Raw genomic sequence first — 19344 nt, forward strand, 5'->3', positions numbered from 1 at the left:
TGAGCATAAAATATATTTACATTTATGTTGCATACCTAGTTTTTGCATTTTGTTACTTATCTTCAGCTGCAAAACCCATTATACTATTTAAATCTACCATAAAGGGTATTTTCAGCTATGTGGATTTTAGCTTTGTAGAAATTACTCTCCAAAAATCTTGTAACTAAGACACTTGTGGATATAATTGATTGATAAGATACAAAGGAATTATGACATCTCAACAACTTTTTTGCACTATATTATTTTCCTTTGAGAGAAATTTGTTGCCACACATAGTCTTTGTATTTGCAAGATTCACATTTTGCTTCAAATCTTGAAAAACAAATTGTTACTAGAAGAAAAAGTGGTTTAAAGATTTACAGGATGTGAGTTGTCAATTTAAAACCAGCCTCTAATCTGTTTATTAATAGACAAGTAAGACATTTTACTATATACATATCCTGATAAAATTCTCAGCAATCATCCGGAATAAATGTTCAAGTGACTGTCTTTTGCCATCATCAATAACATCAGTAATAATAGTCATACCAATAGCATTTGCAAGTTTAAAAATACTATCACCCTAAAGATGGATGAAGTAGGTGCATCGTCAAAATAGAATTCTCACATGAATATTTCAAAACTAAACATAGAATTAGCAAGGATCCTAGCTCCACTGGGAGAAGTATAATCACAAACACACAACCAGCAATGTGAACATAGATTTGCAATTAATCTTAGAGTTTCCACAATTTGCCAATCTCTAAATAGGCCAACTCTTTCTTCTATGACACATGCAATACAAAGGGTAGTTCTGCCATTGTCAAAACAAAACCCTATAGTAATGGTTTTATAATAGTTTTTGAGATTAAACACAAACCACTTCAAGTTGAGTCCTGGAACGTAAAGACATACTCACACTTAAAAGGCTTGCTTGGATCAGGATTGTGCTGCTTCCCTTTGGGAGTACAAAGTACCCAGCCTTAATGGCCAATGGTTCACTATTAAGCTGTCAGATCAAGGTTTATTATTTGTGAGAATATTATCACAAGTTGCTATATCATCCTACATGGCCTGTAGATGTTCTCCAGAACATGTATTGCCCACCCATGTGGAAGTCATGTTCTCAAGAACATATACGACTAATCAACAATTTGTACACATGGCAATGTTAATTCAACCGACTTAAACCTCTAATTACAGATTGCTGCGTGTACTGCTTCAATGGGCTCGCCACAGGACTGTTAAGGTAGGCTTGAAATGAGCAAGAGAGTGAACCCTAGGCCAACCTCCTAACCCTTAAGGCGTTATGGCCTATAATCCCACAGGCCATGGAATATTCTTGGAATATTCATGTGGTTTGTTGGGATACCAAGATTAGTGGGGATAAAACATCCTTGATTGGAACTCACACCACTTAAAATGCTTGCTATCACCATTGTGTTGTTTCCCTTTGGGTGGAGGCCGAGCTGAGTCCAATCATGGCCAAGTTTGTTCCAATGTTTATAACACAACATTCTATTGGTCCTCGAATTGCAGCACAGGAGGAAGTGCCCAAAGAATACCATGACAACATCATTCTCATCACTTATACATCCTGCAACTACTGGGTCTCCATTGGGATTCGCTACTGTTTCTGCAACACAATGAACTGGTGGCACTATTGTCCTAATTTGGCATTTCCATTGAAGCCCACACAAACGTAGGAGTTTTGGGGAGTTGAAGTGAGGCAGAATTAATTGATCTACTGAGTGCTAAAAATACTGAGAACAATGAGCACAAAACAGCAATCGGTTAAAGAGAGGGACAGATAATATAGCTTCCTGATACTCCGATTTGGATATTTGAGCATCCAATTACCTTCTTCTCATGGGGGATGCACATGTATGGCACATAGGATACATGGGATGGGGCCACCATTATTGGAATTCCACGTGGTATATTCTATATAGAGCACGCCATTCCGCTAGAAAATGCATGCAGAACACTCTCCACCAATCCAATCCGGATTTAATTGCCATCTGGGAGGGATACAAAATCCGAGCTCATCTCCGCAGATCCATGGATTGGCGAGGATTGGCAAAGGTCGGAGACTGCTTGCGGGACCACTGGGAGGAGAATATTTTTGACAGGAAGCTCGTGGAGGCCACCACCTTTGACATCATTCCTGGAGAGCCGCAAGGAGTTCCCTCTCCAAGCTCTGGTTTTCCAGCTGCAGTGCCTTGACCTCGTGTTGCAACTGGTGCATTGCCCGCATCCAGTCCCTGGCCACGCCCACTTGCTCCTCCGCGCGCCGCTTGATCCACTCGTTCTCCCGCACTTGGTCTTGCACCTCGCCCTTCACCCCCGCCAGGTACTCCTCGCTCCTCGTCGCTGCTTCCACAGCGCTGTCCAGCCGCTTGAGCACCATCTCCAGCTGCGCATACCATCGAATATTGAGTTTCATCGCAATGCTCAATATCACAGACCTCGCTCGCGGTCTGGCGCAATTCCTGCACGGATTCAAGCTGCTGCTGCTCGTCGCACTTGATCCGCTCCCCTTGCGCTTGCTGCTGCTGGAGCTGGCAAATCTCGAGCGCCACCTCTCTGTCCATTGCATTGCATCTAAGGAGATTTTAAAAGGAGGAAAAGGAACCTGCGCTCTTGGACGAGCTTGTCTGCCTTGGCTTGGCGACTTCGTAGCTCCTCTTGGGCCAGGGCAGTGTGCAGCTCCATTTTGCCCAGACCCAGCTTCAGTGCCAGGATCTGGCGTTGGATGCGCCGGAGCTCGCCCTTGCGCTCCTCTACAACCAGCCGCTTGCCACCTTGGAGGGCCGTCTCCTCCTGCATGGACTCATCACTCGCCCGCAATTCAAAAACTTTCAATCACTAAAAGGAATGCGTTTGTTACATTCAAGCGCTGGAGCTGCGCTTGCCGGGAGCGGAGCATCTCGTCCAGCCGCGCTTGGAACCCAGCAGCCATTTCCTCGCGTCGCGAGCCTACTAGGGCTTTTCAATTTTACACATCATTCATATGTAGAACTGGCCCTGCTTGGACTGCGCCTTCAAGTCCTTGAGCTTCTTGAGGATTTGCGAGTAGTACTCCTGCAAATACTTCTCCAGGGTGGTGCTCTCGTTGGGATCCACGCCCAGCAGCGAGTATGTGTCGGCCATTGGTGCAGAGAAAACAGTGTCACTGGTGAGGATCTGTGTCGTCGAACTCACTGCTAAGTTAAATAGAGACTTAAAACAGTCACGCACCTCTGAGAATGTGAGCCGGTCTGCCGCATCGTTTGTCCACTGAAAGAAACGAGTGACGAGCCGCGCAAGCTTGAGGATTCCCAAGGGAACTGTTGTCACCTTGGCGTCCTGTCCTGCCAGCCTCTCGCAAAGACTAATCACCTGGAGAAGGAAAAAGGAAAACAATATCAGAACAGGCAGAGGATCAAAACTTGCGTTGCTGTGACCTCTTGTGTCGTCCATGCGCGAGGACCTGCAAATGTGAGCATCTTGCGATCTGCCTTTTTGTTTCTCAGAGCCATGAGAGTTAGCCGCGCTACATCCTGGTAGAGAAGAATTTATCAAAAAGGAACAGTGCCATACTATAATGCAATCACCTGCGTGTCCATGTACGCAATCCGCGTAGGAGCATCTGTTCCCCACACTGCTTGGTCCTCGAGGACAGGCACTGCGTACTGCCCGATGAGACCCTGCAACGCAAGCAACATATAATTCTCGTTTGTTTTTCTTCTTTCACCTGCATGAATCCACACAATCTGATGATTGTGTAGTTGAGACCGGAGTCCGCAATGTACTTCTCGGTGCAACGCTTGATCTCCATGAGGGGTACCTCCGGATGCTGGTCGCAATTATGGATAGAAAAGAAGATGAACTTCTGGATTCCCATGGCCTTCGCGCATTGGATCAAAGCCACCTTCCCATCCCAATCAACCTGCAACCAAAAAGAAAAATAAGAACCGCGAGGAGCAGCTAGTATCCACACCGTTCTGATAGGCTCCTCCGGCCGACCGGTTGCACAGTCGATGATGGTATGAATTCCCACCAAAGTGGCCGGTAGCGTCTCCGGCTTGCTCAAGTCACCCTGCAAATGATGAGTGAAGAAGCATGATAGCAAAAACGGCACACGTACGTTGACGACGGTGGCACCCCAGTCACGGAGGAAGTCCGCAGGCGCCGGGCGGGGACGGACGAGGCACCTGACATCGTAGCCTTCGTCAAGAGCTCGACGAACAACCTGCCTACCCAGCGTACCAGTTGCTCCCACAACCAGAACGCTGGTTGCACGTACTCGAGTGCCCGAAGTGGCCGCTACCATTGTCCCAGCGTCCGCACGAACACTCACTACTCCTCTCGCGCTCCTGCTCCTTGCTCCTTCCTGTGCGACCACACCTCTTCCGCCAATGCTCACCTCGCTAAATTCCCCTTCTCCCCACAACGAGCAACGCCGAGTTGCAAATACACTTCTCCTCCTCGTCCTCGTCCCACAGTGAGCTCCCAGTCCAGCAGCTGGAGTTGACGGAGCACTCGTAGTCGCCATGATAAGACAAGGAGGAGGGAAGTGCCTGCAACTGAGTAGAGACTTGGATTTCCCTTTCCCTGCACCACGCAATCCACATCCCGAGTCATCTTAGATTAGAAGTTGACATGCTGATTAACATTATCTTATCTGAGATCACTTGTACACTTTGATATTCTTCCCTAAGGCCGCGTACAGCTTGTTGCCTTTGTAGACCATCGACATTACTGCATCATCGCATGTAATGCTCTTCTTGACATCATCATCGTTGACATGCACCACCTATACAAACACACGCCACACAGAATAAAAAAACAAAGCATGACAAATCCCAAGTGCAACCTTGATCGATTTGTCCCAGCCACCCGTACACAGACAGCCATCTGTAGAGATTGTGGCCAGGCACGATATTGGTCCATCGTGAGGCCTGATGGAAGCATCGCATTTGCCATTCTTCCACACCTGTAACTCAAGTTGAGTTCAACCAAACAGAGCGCGAGCTATTTACCTGAATGCCACCGTTGTCGAGACCACAGACAACAGCTTCATCGTCAGAAGAGATGGATAGTGCTCGGATAGGATCAGTTCCAACGTTTAAAACTCCAACTGAGCCAAAGTCGCTACGAGACCAGATGCGGATGCAGCCATCCCAGCTTCCAGAATACAGAAGTCCTCCGCCTACTGCAAGAGTTGAGACCACTCCTCGGTGGCCACAGAACGTTCCCAAAAGGCTGTGCGTCTGCAAAACATTCCTGCACATTTATTTTTCTAGACATAGCTCTGCATACCTCTGTACACCACGCTTTGACAAGCATGTCACCGCTGCCACTGTAGAGAACGCCGTCGTCCGAGATAACAAGAGACGCGACACCAGTGAACCGCCAGTCGTTGTGGTCTTGCCATTTAGCCACGGGATGCTTCTGAAACGGTTGCGAAAGTTTCCATACGCAGATAAGTCGACCGTAATCGCCAGTGTAGCACACCTGAGAAGCTTCGTCTACCGCTAGAGCTTGAATACGTTGAGGATGCTGGTCTTCCCAGCTCCAGAGCAGAGATTCATCCTAACATTCCGAAATCAACTGGACGCTTCAGAAGAAAGATTTTCTCTCACCTGCAAAGACCAGAGCCGCACAGTTTTATCAAAGGAGACGCTCACCAAATTCGCTCCTGCAGCAGCAGTAAACGCAGAGGCTAGGTTCAAAAGCTAGAAGTTGGTAAGACACAAAACTCACCGCAAAAAGCGAGGGAAGTGATGCAACCCGTGTGACCTTCGAGCGTTGTGGTCTCCTCAAGCTGCAGGTCTTGCTGCTCCTGGTCTTGGAAAACTTCCTCTTTCATCAACATGTCCAGTGCTTGAAGCCCGAAGCACCAGCTTATCTGCGCGGGCGGAGCGTCCTCTTCGTCATTGGTAACTGAAGTCTCTGGAGAACGCAGCAGCTTGAGATGGTGGCAAAACTCTTTCATGGTTGGCCTCTCATCCGGGTGCTCCGCAAGGCAACTCAGCAAAAACTCTTGAAACGGACTGTCACCATGTCCCGCGGCGCCAAGGAGTGTTCTTTTCTGCTTAACCTCATCGCAAGCTTGCTTGAATGACAGCGCTGGGCAGGGTCGATCGAGAATGAGGTGGAGGAGAAAGCATGCGAGCGACCATACATCGGATGACTCCTGGTTTTCGCTTTCCAAGGTCCCTGCCCCAGAGGAAAGTGCTACCAACATCTCTGGACTTGTGAAATGCCATGCTTCACGAGTAGTTTTGTCATCCACTAGACTCCGATGCATGGCACCACGAAGCTCCAGTGCCCCGTTCCAGTGCATAATGATGCGACCAAACTGGCTCACTTGGAACATCTCCATGCCAAAAATTCCCAGCACCATCCCTTGGGAGTGGATTTGCATCAGTATCTCGCACAAGTCCGCGGCAGCATCGGCGAGGCGGCCTCCTTGGACATGGTGCGCAGAAAGGCTTGTCGACCCAAATGAGATGTTATTTACCAGGTAGAGCTTGCTATGCTCGTCATTCAACCACACTCCCACAACTTTGCACGCCGCTTGGCACAGCGAAGCTACCCTCAACAGCGCTAATATCTCCTTTCTCGATCCCTGTGAAAGCCCCTGCTGCCAAAGCTTCATCGCCGCCTCTTCTCTGCGCAAATCATCCTTGCCAGCAAGAATGCTTCTCCATTTCCTGCTGCTCCCAAGGAGCAAGAAGAGCGAAACGCGAAGCCCATCACCTAGCTGCCCATGCAAGAGATCCCCGGACGAGCTTGAATCTGAGCTTGAGCTGACGCAAATAGAAACCAAACCTGGGAACGGGTGGAGGAGATCACGCAGCACAAACTGTCCAGCTCCTTCCACAGACAATGACGATGGAGCGACAGTAGCAGGCCGAGGACGACGACTCCTACCAGATAGTCGCAGCAGCTCAAAGTTCTTGGGGAGCGATGACGGATACGCAAGGGCCGTGACGTGAGAGCACTCGGGGCACCGAACAAACCGCTGCTGCTGCTGCTGTTGCCGGTCTCGAGCAAGGTGGACAACGCACTCCTGGCACAGCGTGTGGCCGCATCTTAAAACTCGCGGAACATGCTCCCCTTCCTCCTCAAAACCTTGGAGACAGACGCAGCATTCGGCCTCCTCCATCGAACTTTACCTAAACTCTTCTCAGTCCCAGGCAACTTGAGCGTTTGACTTGGTACAGTCGAAGGGACCCAGTTGCGTTCCATTCTTTCGAACCTGCCAGGACATGACGGCTTGATCACCCAGCCACGAAGATCAAAATACCAGCACCACGTACCGGAGACCACGGGCCTGGCTGAGGTTCTGCTTTATTGGGAGGCGAATGTTGTACTGGTCCGGGCTTGAGAATGTTTCCATCCTACAGAGTTCCAGATGCATTCCAGTTAGTACTCTGTAAAATAAACAAGAATTCAACCTCTTTGATCGCTTCAGCTGACGACTCTGTCGATGCTCCATCACAGCTAGTAGCTATCCAAATTTTCTTCTTCTCCTGCACAGGCGACGCCAAACGGCCGACAGCCCTCTTTGCAAACGCGAAGAACGAGCCCTTCTCTTTGGCTACGCTGGGACCAGAATTTAGCAAACCACCGTTCACTCCCAACGGACTTTTAGTAGCTGAAGGAACGGGGCCGTCCTTCAAACTTGACTCGCTGTTCTCGTCTGTATGTCCCTTTTTCTTTAAGTTCTCCTGTTCCCCTGATATTACCTTGCGTAAGTGCGGGGCTGACGGAATAGCCGAAGAAACGCGCTCGATGCTAGCTGTTGACGGCGGCTTTCCTTTAGGCAAACCATGCGGCTTTGTTTTGGAGCTCGGCATACCAGGAGGGATTCTAACTGCAGCCCTGGTAGCATAGTGATGTGTTGGTCTTCCCTGCATTGTGACGAAAGAAAGAGTCAAGTCAGCGAATACTTGTAAGAACTAACTCACAGCATCAAAAAATCCGAGTTTGGGAGATGGCATCTTCAGTGCAGTTGGCTTTGATCGCGAGTCCTCTGACAATAGCGCGTTTGTTTTTGTCTGATCCTTCTTCAAACTCGAAACGTATCCCGTGTCCAAATCTTCTAGAATCTCATCATGAGCATCGGATACTGAGCAGGATTGCAACGAGCAGCTCGGCTCCCCTTCACTTGTGACTGAGACGTCGCTGGACAAACGCACTGCCGAGGATCTTTCTGCTGTGAACGCATCAGTATGCCCTGTGACAGAGGAAGCCATCAGTAACCAATACATATTCATGATGAGTGCGAACCTGGAAGAACTCTCCCCAGTGTATCTTTAACTCTCCTAGAAACGGAGGTTACTCTCTTGCCCAAGTTAGATTCCTTCTGCGGCTTTAATGGACGAGGAATAGTCTTTCTCTCGTCTGTGTGAAGAGTTAAAGGAAGTTTGATCGAAAAAATCACAAGAAAGAAGCTGAAAAAGGATATGTGAATGTACTGGGAAGTCGTAACCGAGTGCCCTTTTGAATAGCAGATTCTATCGCTTTTTTTGCAGGAGCGCACCTGGGAACCACTGGACTCGGCAAGCCCTGAAACATATATAAGGCATTGGCATACAAATAAAGCTCCAAACTTACAGAGATGTCTCGAGCAGACTCGTCCGGCCCCTGAATGATCGATATGTCTAAGAACAAGTAAAAAGAACATGAGTCTCATACAGCAAGGAACGGAAAAACATACCAAGCGGCTTAGAACGGCTGTCGAATCTTTCAGAAAAACATTTCACTCGCAAACTGTCCCTGTTGGAATTCTTCTCCACGCTTGTGTTGCACTCGTCGTGTAAACTGGACTTTACTTCAAGAGTGGGTAGCTCCGGCAGCTTCTTGGGTGATGATCGCGTTGGTATGGGAAGCTCGTCCGGATCCAAAACACCTGGAGCGTGCTACACATTCGATGTAAAATTCAGGTGCGCAGCACGAAAAATTCACCTTCGCCAGTGAGAAAGGCCTTATCCCACGCAAGACTCTTCCTCAAGTTATGGTACTTCTTGATTTTTCGAACTGGAGGAACCGGAGCCACAACAGGAGCATCCTCGACCGTGACATCTAGAAGCCAGAGAAATGGGGGATCCAGGGAAAAGACTTCAAATTTTGCCTACCTCGAGATCCCTGATTCCGCATTTCCGGTGGCGGATCGTCGTCCTCCATAACAACAGGACAAGAAGAAGCTGCGGCACTACCCGGCAGAAGACTGTCGTCCTCAATCGACATGTCGAGGATGGAGAGCCTGTCCCGCCGACGCGCCTTGCCCGCCATAGCTGCGCTCTCCCCTTCGCCTCTCCTAGCAATCCGACCTAAACCAACGAGCGGGAAGTGCCGTACATGTTAACGTTACAATTTTTATTCCTCCACTTATTTCTATGCTCTATGATTAGAACTAAACTAATTAAAACGATGCTGCTCTGTAAATCGCGCGTTTCGAACCCTGCTCCTGTCGAAATGCCATCTGGATTTCTGGATGGATCTTTCCCTTTTTCAGCTGACTTAAAGTATTTTTAAATGCATTAAAAAGTAGAATGTGCTATGGAACACTTGGTTTGCTTTAGATTTTTAACATTTTCTCTAAGCATGTGATCAAATGCAATTTAGCAAGCTAAGGTCAAATTCAACAGCTTGAGCTTGCTAAGGTCAAATTCAACAGCATGTAAAGACCATATAGCTTTTTGTCTCTATTATTTGGTATTTGATCTAAATGACAAAGTTATGAGGAGAATGCTTGCCTTCTGGTGGTGCAGCCGCCAATGGTGTTGAGCTTCTCCATACTTAGTGATGACTATAGATGTGTCTTCTATACATCCACCACACCTCTCCTACACTCAAAAGATAAGATTCTATGTCTTGACTTGAGCTGTATAGAAAGCACATAGTATAAATTCCTTTTGGTCATCTTCTGGCCTAATAACCATTGGTAAGGAAGTGTCACAAACACAAATAAATTCCAAGATGAAGGTGAGTCTTTTTAACTTTGACATTTTGCCCTTTGTAAACCACAAGATCTATTAATGTTATTGCCAATAAGCTGGTTTTACATGAGTTGTTTTGCTTCTTGCAAGCATGATCTGATGGATAAATTTTAACACAATTTTAAATTGAAGATTATCCTAAATTATACTTGGATGAGGGGCTTGGCACCCAAACTACCATTGACCTATGCCTCCATGTTTATTAGTGACTTCTCCTTGATCAGATTCCCCTATGTAGCTAGATTTTTCTCTAAGGATGTCATCTTGGAGCTAGTTTATACTCACTTTGATGGGGATACTAGCTGGAGGGAGGTAGTGTTTGGCTCTACTCCTATCCAGAGGGCATCATTGGTAGACTTTAGGGGAGTAGAAAAGTAGTGAGACACAGCACTATGCCGGTCTCCTTGCATATGGCTCTCAATCCCATGAGTGGAAGAGATGCACCAAATGTCATGGTTATCCCCTTCGTCATCCTCTTTAGTCATTAAATTCCTTTCTAGAGTTCCCAATCGGCCCTTTATCCCTCTCCACCCAATGCAATCCCACCTCTGGCTGTGGGTTGCCCCACCAAAACCCTCCCACCCCATTGGGGTTGGCCGGCCATTGGCTATGTTTTTACAAGCACTCTAGAGAGTTATTTTTTATTCAAGTTCTAGATAGCAAAGTCTCAAAAAATCCAACAAATAGTAGTAGTTGATTTATCCAGAATAAAGAATACCACAAAGAGGTGTTACAAAATTTTGAAGTTATTTAGAAGTTTTGAAAATGTCTATTCAAGTAGTCATAGTTTTATAAACACTAATATAAAATGGAAGACTACTTGAAACAAAAGAATATAAAAAAAAATTATTAGCAAAAAGAAATACTTATATTATCCTTTCTATATTGGCTTTTCCTTTCTTGTGTTATCATTTGTTCACTTTTTTACTTTTTTTATACTGTTAATTCTTTATTTTCTTCCCTTTCCTAAACTCAAATCTTTTTGTCTCTGCTTTTTTCCTTCCTTTAATACCTCCTTTAATCATTATCTTTCTTATTTTGGTTACTTTTGTCCTCTTTCTCCCTTAATTTTTTTTGTTCTCCTTTTTTAGTTTTTCTTTGTGCTCCTCCCTTTTATCATCTTCACTTTTGTCTAAGTTATCTTTGTACTCCTCCTCTCTTGGTTTTTTCTTGTTCTCCTCCTCCTTTAGTATCTCACTTTGGTACTTTTTTTTGAACATTGATCCACTTGGTTGTTCAATAGCTAAAGTATTGCCCAATTCATGATAGATGTACTTTGAGAAGCAAGTACAAAAAAAACTATATTAAAACTTACCCTCTTGAATAATAATTCTTCTATTATAATTAGTCATTACTTTTGTAGCAATGAATTCTAATCCAATAGGATTAGAAAACAAACTACCAAACCAATGGATTTAGCCATCTCCATCCTTAACAATATAAATGTTTTTAGATATAACAATAGTTTTCCCTAAAATAAAAACCAAATTTAAAACTAAGAAAATAAAAGTTTACCTATACAATAACTCTTAAACTTTTCCTTTATGATTTTTATAACCTTATTATTTTTGCCAATTATGTTGGTAACTTTGGAAGTGAGTGCTAGCACTACAAGGTTTGAACTTTGATAAACATATTATTTAATGAACTCTAAAGTATCAAAAACATTAAAGATTTCACTCGAAGTGGCAAAATGACTACTAAATAGTGCATTTTATAAGGTCTCCTTTTCAAAAAAGCTTTCAAGTGCACTATAAGAGAAGTTTATAAGAAAGCAAAACAATATTAAAAAAAAGTTTTATAGTTCATGCATTCTTTTGTTATAAGCCACTTTGCTACTACTACCACTAGAAGAAGAACAACACAATTGGCTTTGGAAAAAAAAAAAAACAACACTTACATATCTTAGATGAAAAAACCACATCTATATATCTTTATGGTAAATAGTGCCAATGCCACCAATACTAATAGCCTTGCTCATGTAAAAGAAGTTTTATAAGAAAGCAAAACAATCTAATAAAACCTCTAACAATTCATATTCTAACACTTACAAAAACAAAATTAGAGGGTAGTGCCAATAGTACCTTTATAACTAGGCTTCCTATAAAAAAAGTTTATGAGAAAATAAGAAAATAACAAAAACAACTCTTATAGTTCATATATTCTTTCCTTATAAATCATTCTAACTCCAATGACACTGCCACCACTGGAAAAATAGTGCAATTAGCTTCAAAAGGAAAAAAAAAAACTATACTTACATATCTCGATGATTACACCATAACTAACTCTACCATAGTGATCCCTACACCCTTCAATTTCTCCCAACCCTCCACTATTGGTTACAATATAGTTACCACCTTAATCATGACTCATTGACCCACTAAGGGTGATAGAAATGATATAAACACTAACAATTGCCTTTGCCACCAAACTCGACAAGGAACTATTACTTGCCATCCCAACTAGCACTAACACTAACACTATCAAATCAATTGAATCATCACCCTAATCAATGGAACTCATACTACATTTGGCCACCTAAAGGTTTAGAAATGAAAGGTAAAGCACAAACATTGCCACTACAAAGGTGCCAAAATTCACTAATAGTTCAGTTTTAGTTTTAGTTTTGCTCACTTTATAAAGAAATTTTACCTTCCAATTACACAAACACCGTTTTGACCCTTGCCTGCCACTTGGAACCACTATAGTCACCTCCAACAGTGTCAATTCCCAAGGCTATAAGCACTATCCTTGACAAAGAACCATGACTAGTGTAGTAAAGTTTCCTAATCTTGCTGTGGGGAGACTGATGGCTAGGAATTGTGTATATGCATAGCAAAAAAGCTTATTGGGTCCTTAGATCTATATCTAGATCACTAACACTTTTACTAACTTTGTGCTTCTGTGTTCTTGGTAGAGCTTGCCATGCAACTAGCTATATAACAAAATATCCATGTAAGCTCCTAAGTCTGGACTTCCCGGGAGGTCACTTAACCTAGTACTATTCAAACCCAAGGCTACTTGGGGTTTAGGGTAGAAACCTAAAACCTTTAACCGATTGAAAAATGAGGTGCATTTTTATTCATAAGCCCTTTCCCTCTATATTTGAACCCTATAAACTGTCTCTCAAGTCATTCTCTTTGGTTGCTTACAATCCACCACACTTCTCTACAAATTCACGCCCTCGTGAACAGAAGCTAAGAGCCGCAACTCTCCTGAGAGCCCTGCTCTCTTAACACCCTACCCCTTGAGTTGAGCCTAGCGGGAGCAAATTGGACCAGTCAGATGTCAATCAATATGTGGTGTGATTCCCCTAGCCAACTAATAGAGTCAGACCTGCCCCTCAGGAGCAAACTAGACTAGCCAAATGTCAATCAATATGTGGTGTGATTCCCCTAGCCAACCAACAGACAGGAGAGCCCTGCTCTCCTGACACCCTACCCCTCGGGTCGAGCCCAATAGGAGCAAACTGGACCAACCAAATGTCCTCGGGTCGAGCCCAGCAGGAGCAAATTGGACCAGCCAGATGTCAATCAATATATGGTGTGATTCCCCTAGCCAACCAACAGAGTCAGACCCACCCTTCGGGAGCAAACTGGACTAGCCAAATGTCAATCAATATGTGGTGTGATTCCCTTAGTCAACTAGATGTCAATTAATATGTGGTGTGATTCCCCTAACCAACCAACAGAATCAGACCCACCCCTCGAGAGCAAATTGGACCAACCAAATGTCAATCAATATATGGTGTGATTCCCTTAGTCAACCAATAAAGTTGGACCCAAGACCCCTCTAATACCAAATGTAAGCTCTTGAGTCTGAACTTCCCAAGAGGTCACCCAGCGTAGTACTATTCAAACCCAAGGATAATTAACCTTAAGTATCCCAAAACCCTTGACTGATTAGAAAAGCGGGTGCACTTTTATTCATGGGCCCTTTCCTTTTATATTTGAACCCTATGGACCGTCTTTTAAGTTGTTCTCTATGTAGGCTAATAAAGATGAGTTCGTTATTTACCCCTTTCTAAGTAGTAGATACCTTCAACTATTTCCAATGGTATTCCCAAATTCCTCAAGATATCTATTGTCCTTTAATGTAAATTTTTTCATGTCACACCTTAGATCAAGCCACATCAATCAAAATAGAACTTCAACTTAGACAACACAATCAAAAGAATAGTTAATTTTCTTGACTTAGAAGGTGTTATGAAGCTCTTTAATTAGATCAAAGTATTGATCCTTGGTATTTATCAAGCTATTCTTGGTCATTGCTTCATGCTTGCTTGTTATGGAAGCTAGGGCATGCTAAATAGCATTCCTTCACAACATGTATTTGATATGCAAAATTTGTCAAATGACAGTTGTATTGTCTAGCATTTAGTGAAGTAGCCATAGCCCAAGGCCCACAAGTTGTTGAAATGGGGCATTAGGGTGGGGTCTATGTTTCACCTTGGGGGGAAATTTTCCATGGGGGAGAAATTAAACCCTAGATTCCATGCCTCTGCTTAATGACATAATACCCAAGGGGGCCCCTTTAAATTTCTCCTAGAGCTTGAAACCTAGTAAAATACACAAATAAAATAATGACATATGGTTAAATTACCACATCATTTAAAAATTTTATTTACTCTAATTTGCCACCATATGAATATGTGAGTTCTTGGAGGGCCTTAGGAAGGATTTTTGCAACAATTTGAGAAGGAAGTTTGCAAGAAATGAAGAATCACTCACCTTCACCTCATCCATAGTCACAATTTAGCTTTTTTTTTAGTTCACTAATAGGTTAAATTCATGTAAGTATTAAATTTTGTAATTCTAAAGTTTTGTTTATTTTTCTTAATGTTCAGGGAGGAAAGGGCTCTTTGTGTAATGTTATTCTGGAATCTATGCCAAATGTAGCCATGATCTAGATACTTTTCATTTTCTCTTTGGTTTTAGTCTTTTGTTTAGCAAAATTTGCAATGGTTTTTAGCGCAGCATTCCTACATGCAATCCAATGATTGAATTTATTCCAAGTATTTTTGCAATGCAAGCTAGCTTCAATTCCTTAAACTATGCATTTTTTTCCAATTATTTTTCTATTTTAATTACAAGTACAATATCCTATAAGGGAAACCATCATATTTTAGTAGTGAGTTTACTACAAGGATGAAAAAGGATATAAAGCTTCTTTATACATTAATGAAGGCCTCTATAATGTTATGGATGACACAGTTGAGAGTTAATATTTTAAGTAGCCACCGAGTTAATACATCTATGGGTTCCACAATTGCACCAAACTATAATAAGTTCATTTAGATTTATTGATTGACTTTTTATTTCTCTTTTTCCTAGAGACAAACACAGCTACAGATCCAGATGCAAATGCTATATTTGAGATACAAGATCCTAAAGATGTTAAGAAGGACATTTCAGAAGTATAAGTTGGCAAAAAAAAAAGTTTCAATAGCTATAGGGAAATAAAACAAATGCACTCCAAAGTGATTTGATAGTCTTCTTGAGTGAAGTGATGAGCAAAAGAAAGTAATGATGCAAAAACTTCAAGATAGCAATATATAAATGATGGAAAAAATAAAGGCAATTGATAATCGACACCACCAAACTTCATTTGTGGCTACAGATAAAAGTGTAAATAAATATAGAGAGAGATACAATGGTGGGAATGAAGTCTTACTATTTACCATGGCTTGAACTACCATCAAGTAGTACTTTTTTGCCTTAGCATACCAATTTATTGCATCCTATATCCTGAGAGCTCGATTACAATGTAAATGCAATCCATTATACCATAACAGTTTGGGAATCTACACAATCTTTGAAATCCTATTGTAACTTCATTAATTCCCTCTTCATCCGGTCAATGGATCATTAGTCCTTCATACTCAAGTAATGGATATTTGAAACAGTATAAACAAGCTTGCATAGTGTATGAAGCCACTCCAAATACATCACTAATTGTTCACCATATATCCCTGGATGCCAAATGTTTTAAAGCCATAACTACTTACTTTGAAATATGCAAATGCCACTCTAGTATTTCTATTGAACCTAGAGGAGAAATTTTGAAGCAAGCTCATCATAAAGAAAAGTGAATATAAATATTGAAATCCAAAAAACTTCTCTGAACCTTTATGGATCTATATGGAGAACTTCAAACTCTATTTGATGCCACTAGTGGAGACTCTTGTAGTAGGATATAGTATGAAAAACACTATAGCAATTGCTTCCTCCACCATTCAAATGAATAAAAGCTTTCTTGAAACTGGAATTAAGATTATGTCCTCTTCTTCCAGAAAAAACAACTTTACCAAATTTAAGTATTTCATCAATAACATAGGAAATGATCAGCAAAGAAGAATTGCTGAGCTGTGGCATGTGCACTCAATTTAGGGCAAACCAAAATTATGACATGGAAATAAAAAAGCTGGGAAGTTGTTTTTGAGAAATTTCCTGGAGCATGGAACCCCACCCTTATAACAAAATAGTTAAACCACATTGCTGCAGCAAATTATTTTATTGGTGCTTCTAGAAACTTGTGGGATTCATTGGAGAACAGGGAAAGAGTAGCATTCTTGTTTTCTTGTACGATGATGGAGGAAGGTCGTTTGATGCTGCTGCATACCTGTACGAGGTACTGCTTGAGCAGCAAGCAGCAGTAGAAATTTGCGAGTTCTGAAACAAAGGTGCGCATTTCCATCAAAATATGCCCTATATCCAAAACTACAGAGTTTGGTCTAGGTCTCTCTTTCGCTGATTGAGATATGGCGCTCAGGGCATCAACAGCTTGGGCTGACGCGCCGCGGGGCCTCCAGCTCGACAGCAAGAAGCGGGAATGTGTCTTCGTTGTCAATCCCAAAGGTACATCAAGACCAAGCCTCCCACTCCATGCTAACGGGATAAACTTAGGAGCTAATGGTCGCACTGGCAGGGAATGGAGCAACATTTTCCCCAAGCTCTCGCTTGAGCTCAGCAAACATTACAATGTGAGTAAGTATGTTGATTCTATGTTTGCAAGATCTTGGCACTCGCAGGTCTCTCAGGTGAGGACGTCGGGACCATTCCATGCCACGGAAGCTACAAGAAAGGTTTCTGGAGAGTTTGTTTCAAGACCTCTTTTCTATCGTTGCTTGCAGGCTGTTGAGGACGGAGCTGCTGCTGTGATTGCCGTTGGTGGCGATGGTACACTTCACGAGGTATTCTTTTGTCCGTTCCAACTCTTTCACGACATTCATCCTTTGCGATCAGGTTGTGAATGGCTTCTTTCACGACAATTGCGCCTCCGCGGATGAGAGCAGCCATAAGACAGCTCTCGGGGTAGGCCGGTTGCTTAAAACTCAATCCTTGCTTGACCTGCAAATGCAAATGAAAATGGATGCCTGCAGCTCATCCCTCTTGGAACAGGCTCGGATTTTGCTCGAACATTCGGCTGGTAAACTTTTCCCGTTTTGTGATAATTCATTTTCATATATATATTCTCAACCTTGACACTGAACAGGAGCAATGATCCTTACCAAGCCATTCATCGGATCGCCCGAGGTGTGGATATAGTCTGTTCTTGACATGGTATCACAGCTTTAAAACTTTACTAGGAGACCATCGACGCATTGACACTGGCTACGTTTCTGTTGGTGGAAACCGGCATCATTTCATCAACGTTGGAGCACTTCATTTGTATGTCTGCTCTTTGCTTTCCCGGCACTTGCTTACCGTGCTTGACAGGAGCGCACAGGCCGGATACCATGCCACTAAGTATAAGTGGCTGGGAAACTTGTCTTACGTGATAGGGGCATTGCAGGCGTTCATGCATCACAAGAATCGCGACCTTGATATCCGGGTAAATAACTTTTTGTGTTTTCTTTTCCTCAAAGTTTTTTTCTTGTTACACAGATCAACGGAGAGGAGTGGAAACGTTTTTCAAGAGTTACATCCATTGCAATTGGAAATGGCAAGTACTTTGGCGGCGGCATGAAAATCACGCCAACAGCGGATCCTTACAGTGGAGATCTTGAGGTATGTGTGTGACCCTCGACGGGGTCAAAGATGTAACAGTGGAGGAGAGATGATGCGCTCGCAGGTGACCATTTTGCAACACTTTCAGTGGTACCACTTTGTGATACACTTGTTCAAGCTGTACAAGGGCACTTTTCTCGAACTGAACAATACGTGGCGGTTCGACAAGTAGGTCTATGTCTCACCATCGGCTTGTCGATTGAAGGTGGCTTTGTTTCAGAGTGAAGAGCATCGAGATTAAGGAGGCCGACAACGAGAGTGGAGATGACGGCGTGTTTGTCCAGGCTGATGGAGAGCATCTTGGTTTTCTTCCCGCCGAGTTTGGGATCTTGCCAGGCAGCCTCGACTTCCTGTGCTGAAACTCTTTGGCGACGCGACATACCGTTCTTTTCTCTACGCTAACGCGTGGGTGTTATAGTTGCGACATTTGTTGTTGTCGAAAGGAAAAGAGAAAAGAGCCAGGGGATCGAAATCAATCAAATCAAGCCATGACGAAGACAAAGAAGAGGCAAAGGAGCAGAGAGAGAGAGAGAGGAAAAAGAAGGTGTCTTGAAGTTTCAAAGGCTTGACCGGGGTCCTTGTCAAAGAGTGTTGTTTTCCTTGTCGTGCTCATAGGTTTTGTATTTGATATATGGCCATCTTTTGACCAGAGCGATGGGGGTACGGTGCGCCTCAAAGCGTTTGTCTGGGTATCCCGATCCACTTTCCCGGGGGGTTCGGTCCAGCGCGTGAGCCCCACATTCCAATCTTCCATGCATCGAAGTATCCATCCACCTCGTATGACGTTGGGCTATACCCCCGCACTGAGGCACCCCAGTCAAAGCTACGAACAAGCGCAGAATCACCCTGCTTGTATATATTAACACGTCTAAACATTCGGAAACCAATCAATCCCCCTTCTCTCTTCTCCTTTCTTCGCCATGGATTCCTCCTCCCCTTGCTCCTCTCGCCCCTCCTCGCCAGCCGGAGCGCAGCCACTCAAGGTGGTGCACATCTTCTCCCCGAGGATCTTCCGCACCGATGCCGAGAACTTCCGCACGCTGGTCCAGTGCCTCACGGGCAACAACCGCATCAACGATCTGTGTGATGACTCCTGGATCCCGGACGGATGCGTGGAGCTCACCCCTCGCAAGCGGCACTCCTCCACCACCTCCAACTTCAATCACCATCTTCTTCTCTCCCCGGCTCAACCCCACGCTGGCGCCGCCGCTGCTGTGGCTGCTGCTTCTGCTCAACCATTCGGCCTCGGAAGAAACTCGGGCCGCTTTCACGATATCGACATTGTACCGAGCCTCATCTCAGCCGACACTCTTGATGCGGATTGGCTACCACCATTTGTTCCAGATCCCAGCATCAACCAC

The 19344-nt window shown here is 44.0% G+C and overlaps 5 protein-coding genes across 10 annotated transcripts; 1 reads left to right on the forward strand and 4 right to left on the reverse strand.

Moving 5' to 3' along the window:
* Nucleotides 1-1971: 1971 nt before the first annotated feature.
* Nucleotides 1972-2835, reverse strand: LOC112343699. Its single transcript, XM_024667662.1, has 3 exons — nucleotides 2615-2835; nucleotides 2448-2565; nucleotides 1972-2395 (listed from the first exon to the last, which is right to left on the reverse strand). The coding sequence occupies exons 1-3, from the start codon at nucleotides 2806-2808 to the stop codon at nucleotides 2141-2143; spliced, it is 567 nt and encodes a 188-aa protein (XP_024523430.1). The 5' UTR covers nucleotides 2809-2835; the 3' UTR covers nucleotides 1972-2140.
* LOC9637341 (uncharacterized protein ycf39) lies at nucleotides 2830-4611 on the reverse strand. The gene is made up of 7 exons (XM_002994031.2): nucleotides 4109-4611; nucleotides 3962-4060; nucleotides 3716-3910; nucleotides 3576-3668; nucleotides 3426-3521; nucleotides 3220-3360; nucleotides 2830-3165 (listed from the first exon to the last, which is right to left on the reverse strand). The coding sequence occupies exons 1-7, from the start codon at nucleotides 4514-4516 to the stop codon at nucleotides 2989-2991; spliced, it is 1209 nt and encodes a 402-aa protein (XP_002994077.2). The 5' UTR covers nucleotides 4517-4611; the 3' UTR covers nucleotides 2830-2988.
* Nucleotides 4607-7221, reverse strand: LOC112343697. Of its 2 annotated transcripts, XM_024667660.1 has the most exons (7): nucleotides 5728-7221; nucleotides 5607-5662; nucleotides 5479-5556; nucleotides 5284-5415; nucleotides 5004-5234; nucleotides 4838-4957; nucleotides 4607-4777 (listed from the first exon to the last, which is right to left on the reverse strand). In XM_024667660.1, exons 1-7 carry the CDS (start codon nucleotides 7133-7135, stop codon nucleotides 4652-4654), a joined length of 2151 nt encoding a protein of 716 aa, XP_024523428.1. In that variant the 5' UTR covers nucleotides 7136-7221; the 3' UTR covers nucleotides 4607-4651. The 2 variants fall into 2 exon arrangements, with proteins under 2 accessions (XP_024523428.1, XP_024523427.1); XM_024667659.1 differs by having other exon boundaries at nucleotides 5284-5556.
* Nucleotides 7157-9299, reverse strand: LOC112343698. The gene is made up of 10 exons (XM_024667661.1): nucleotides 9111-9299; nucleotides 8941-9057; nucleotides 8693-8884; nucleotides 8590-8636; nucleotides 8441-8541; nucleotides 8263-8378; nucleotides 7941-8209; nucleotides 7428-7883; nucleotides 7290-7370; nucleotides 7157-7228 (listed from the first exon to the last, which is right to left on the reverse strand). The coding sequence occupies exons 1-10, from the start codon at nucleotides 9265-9267 to the stop codon at nucleotides 7157-7159; spliced, it is 1608 nt and encodes a 535-aa protein (XP_024523429.1). The 5' UTR covers nucleotides 9268-9299.
* A 7186-nt stretch (nucleotides 9300-16485) lies between these two features.
* On the forward strand, nucleotides 16486-18634 carry LOC9637342 (sphingoid long-chain bases kinase 2, mitochondrial). 5 transcript variants are annotated; one of them, XM_002994019.2, is made up of 13 exons: nucleotides 16486-16656; nucleotides 16700-16831; nucleotides 16880-16956; nucleotides 17005-17058; nucleotides 17107-17166; nucleotides 17219-17287; nucleotides 17356-17402; nucleotides 17469-17509; nucleotides 17563-17644; nucleotides 17693-17807; nucleotides 17861-17983; nucleotides 18048-18151; nucleotides 18204-18634. In XM_002994019.2, the coding sequence occupies exons 2-13, from the start codon at nucleotides 16735-16737 to the stop codon at nucleotides 18340-18342; spliced, it is 1008 nt and encodes a 335-aa protein (XP_002994065.1). In that variant the 5' UTR covers nucleotides 16486-16656; nucleotides 16700-16734; the 3' UTR covers nucleotides 18343-18634. The 5 variants fall into 5 exon arrangements, with proteins under 5 accessions (XP_002994065.1, XP_024523410.1, XP_024523408.1 ...); XM_024667642.1 differs by having other exon boundaries at nucleotides 16712-16831; nucleotides 16902-17058; XM_024667643.1 differs by lacking the exon at nucleotides 16486-16656 and having other exon boundaries at nucleotides 16703-16831; nucleotides 16902-16956.
* Nucleotides 18635-19344: the final 710 nt, after the last annotated feature.

Source organism: Selaginella moellendorffii, unplaced genomic scaffold, assembly GCF_000143415.4.
Source record: "Selaginella moellendorffii unplaced genomic scaffold, v1.0 SELMOscaffold_182, whole genome shotgun sequence".
Classification (NCBI taxonomy): Eukaryota; Viridiplantae; Streptophyta; class Lycopodiopsida; order Selaginellales; family Selaginellaceae; genus Selaginella; species Selaginella moellendorffii.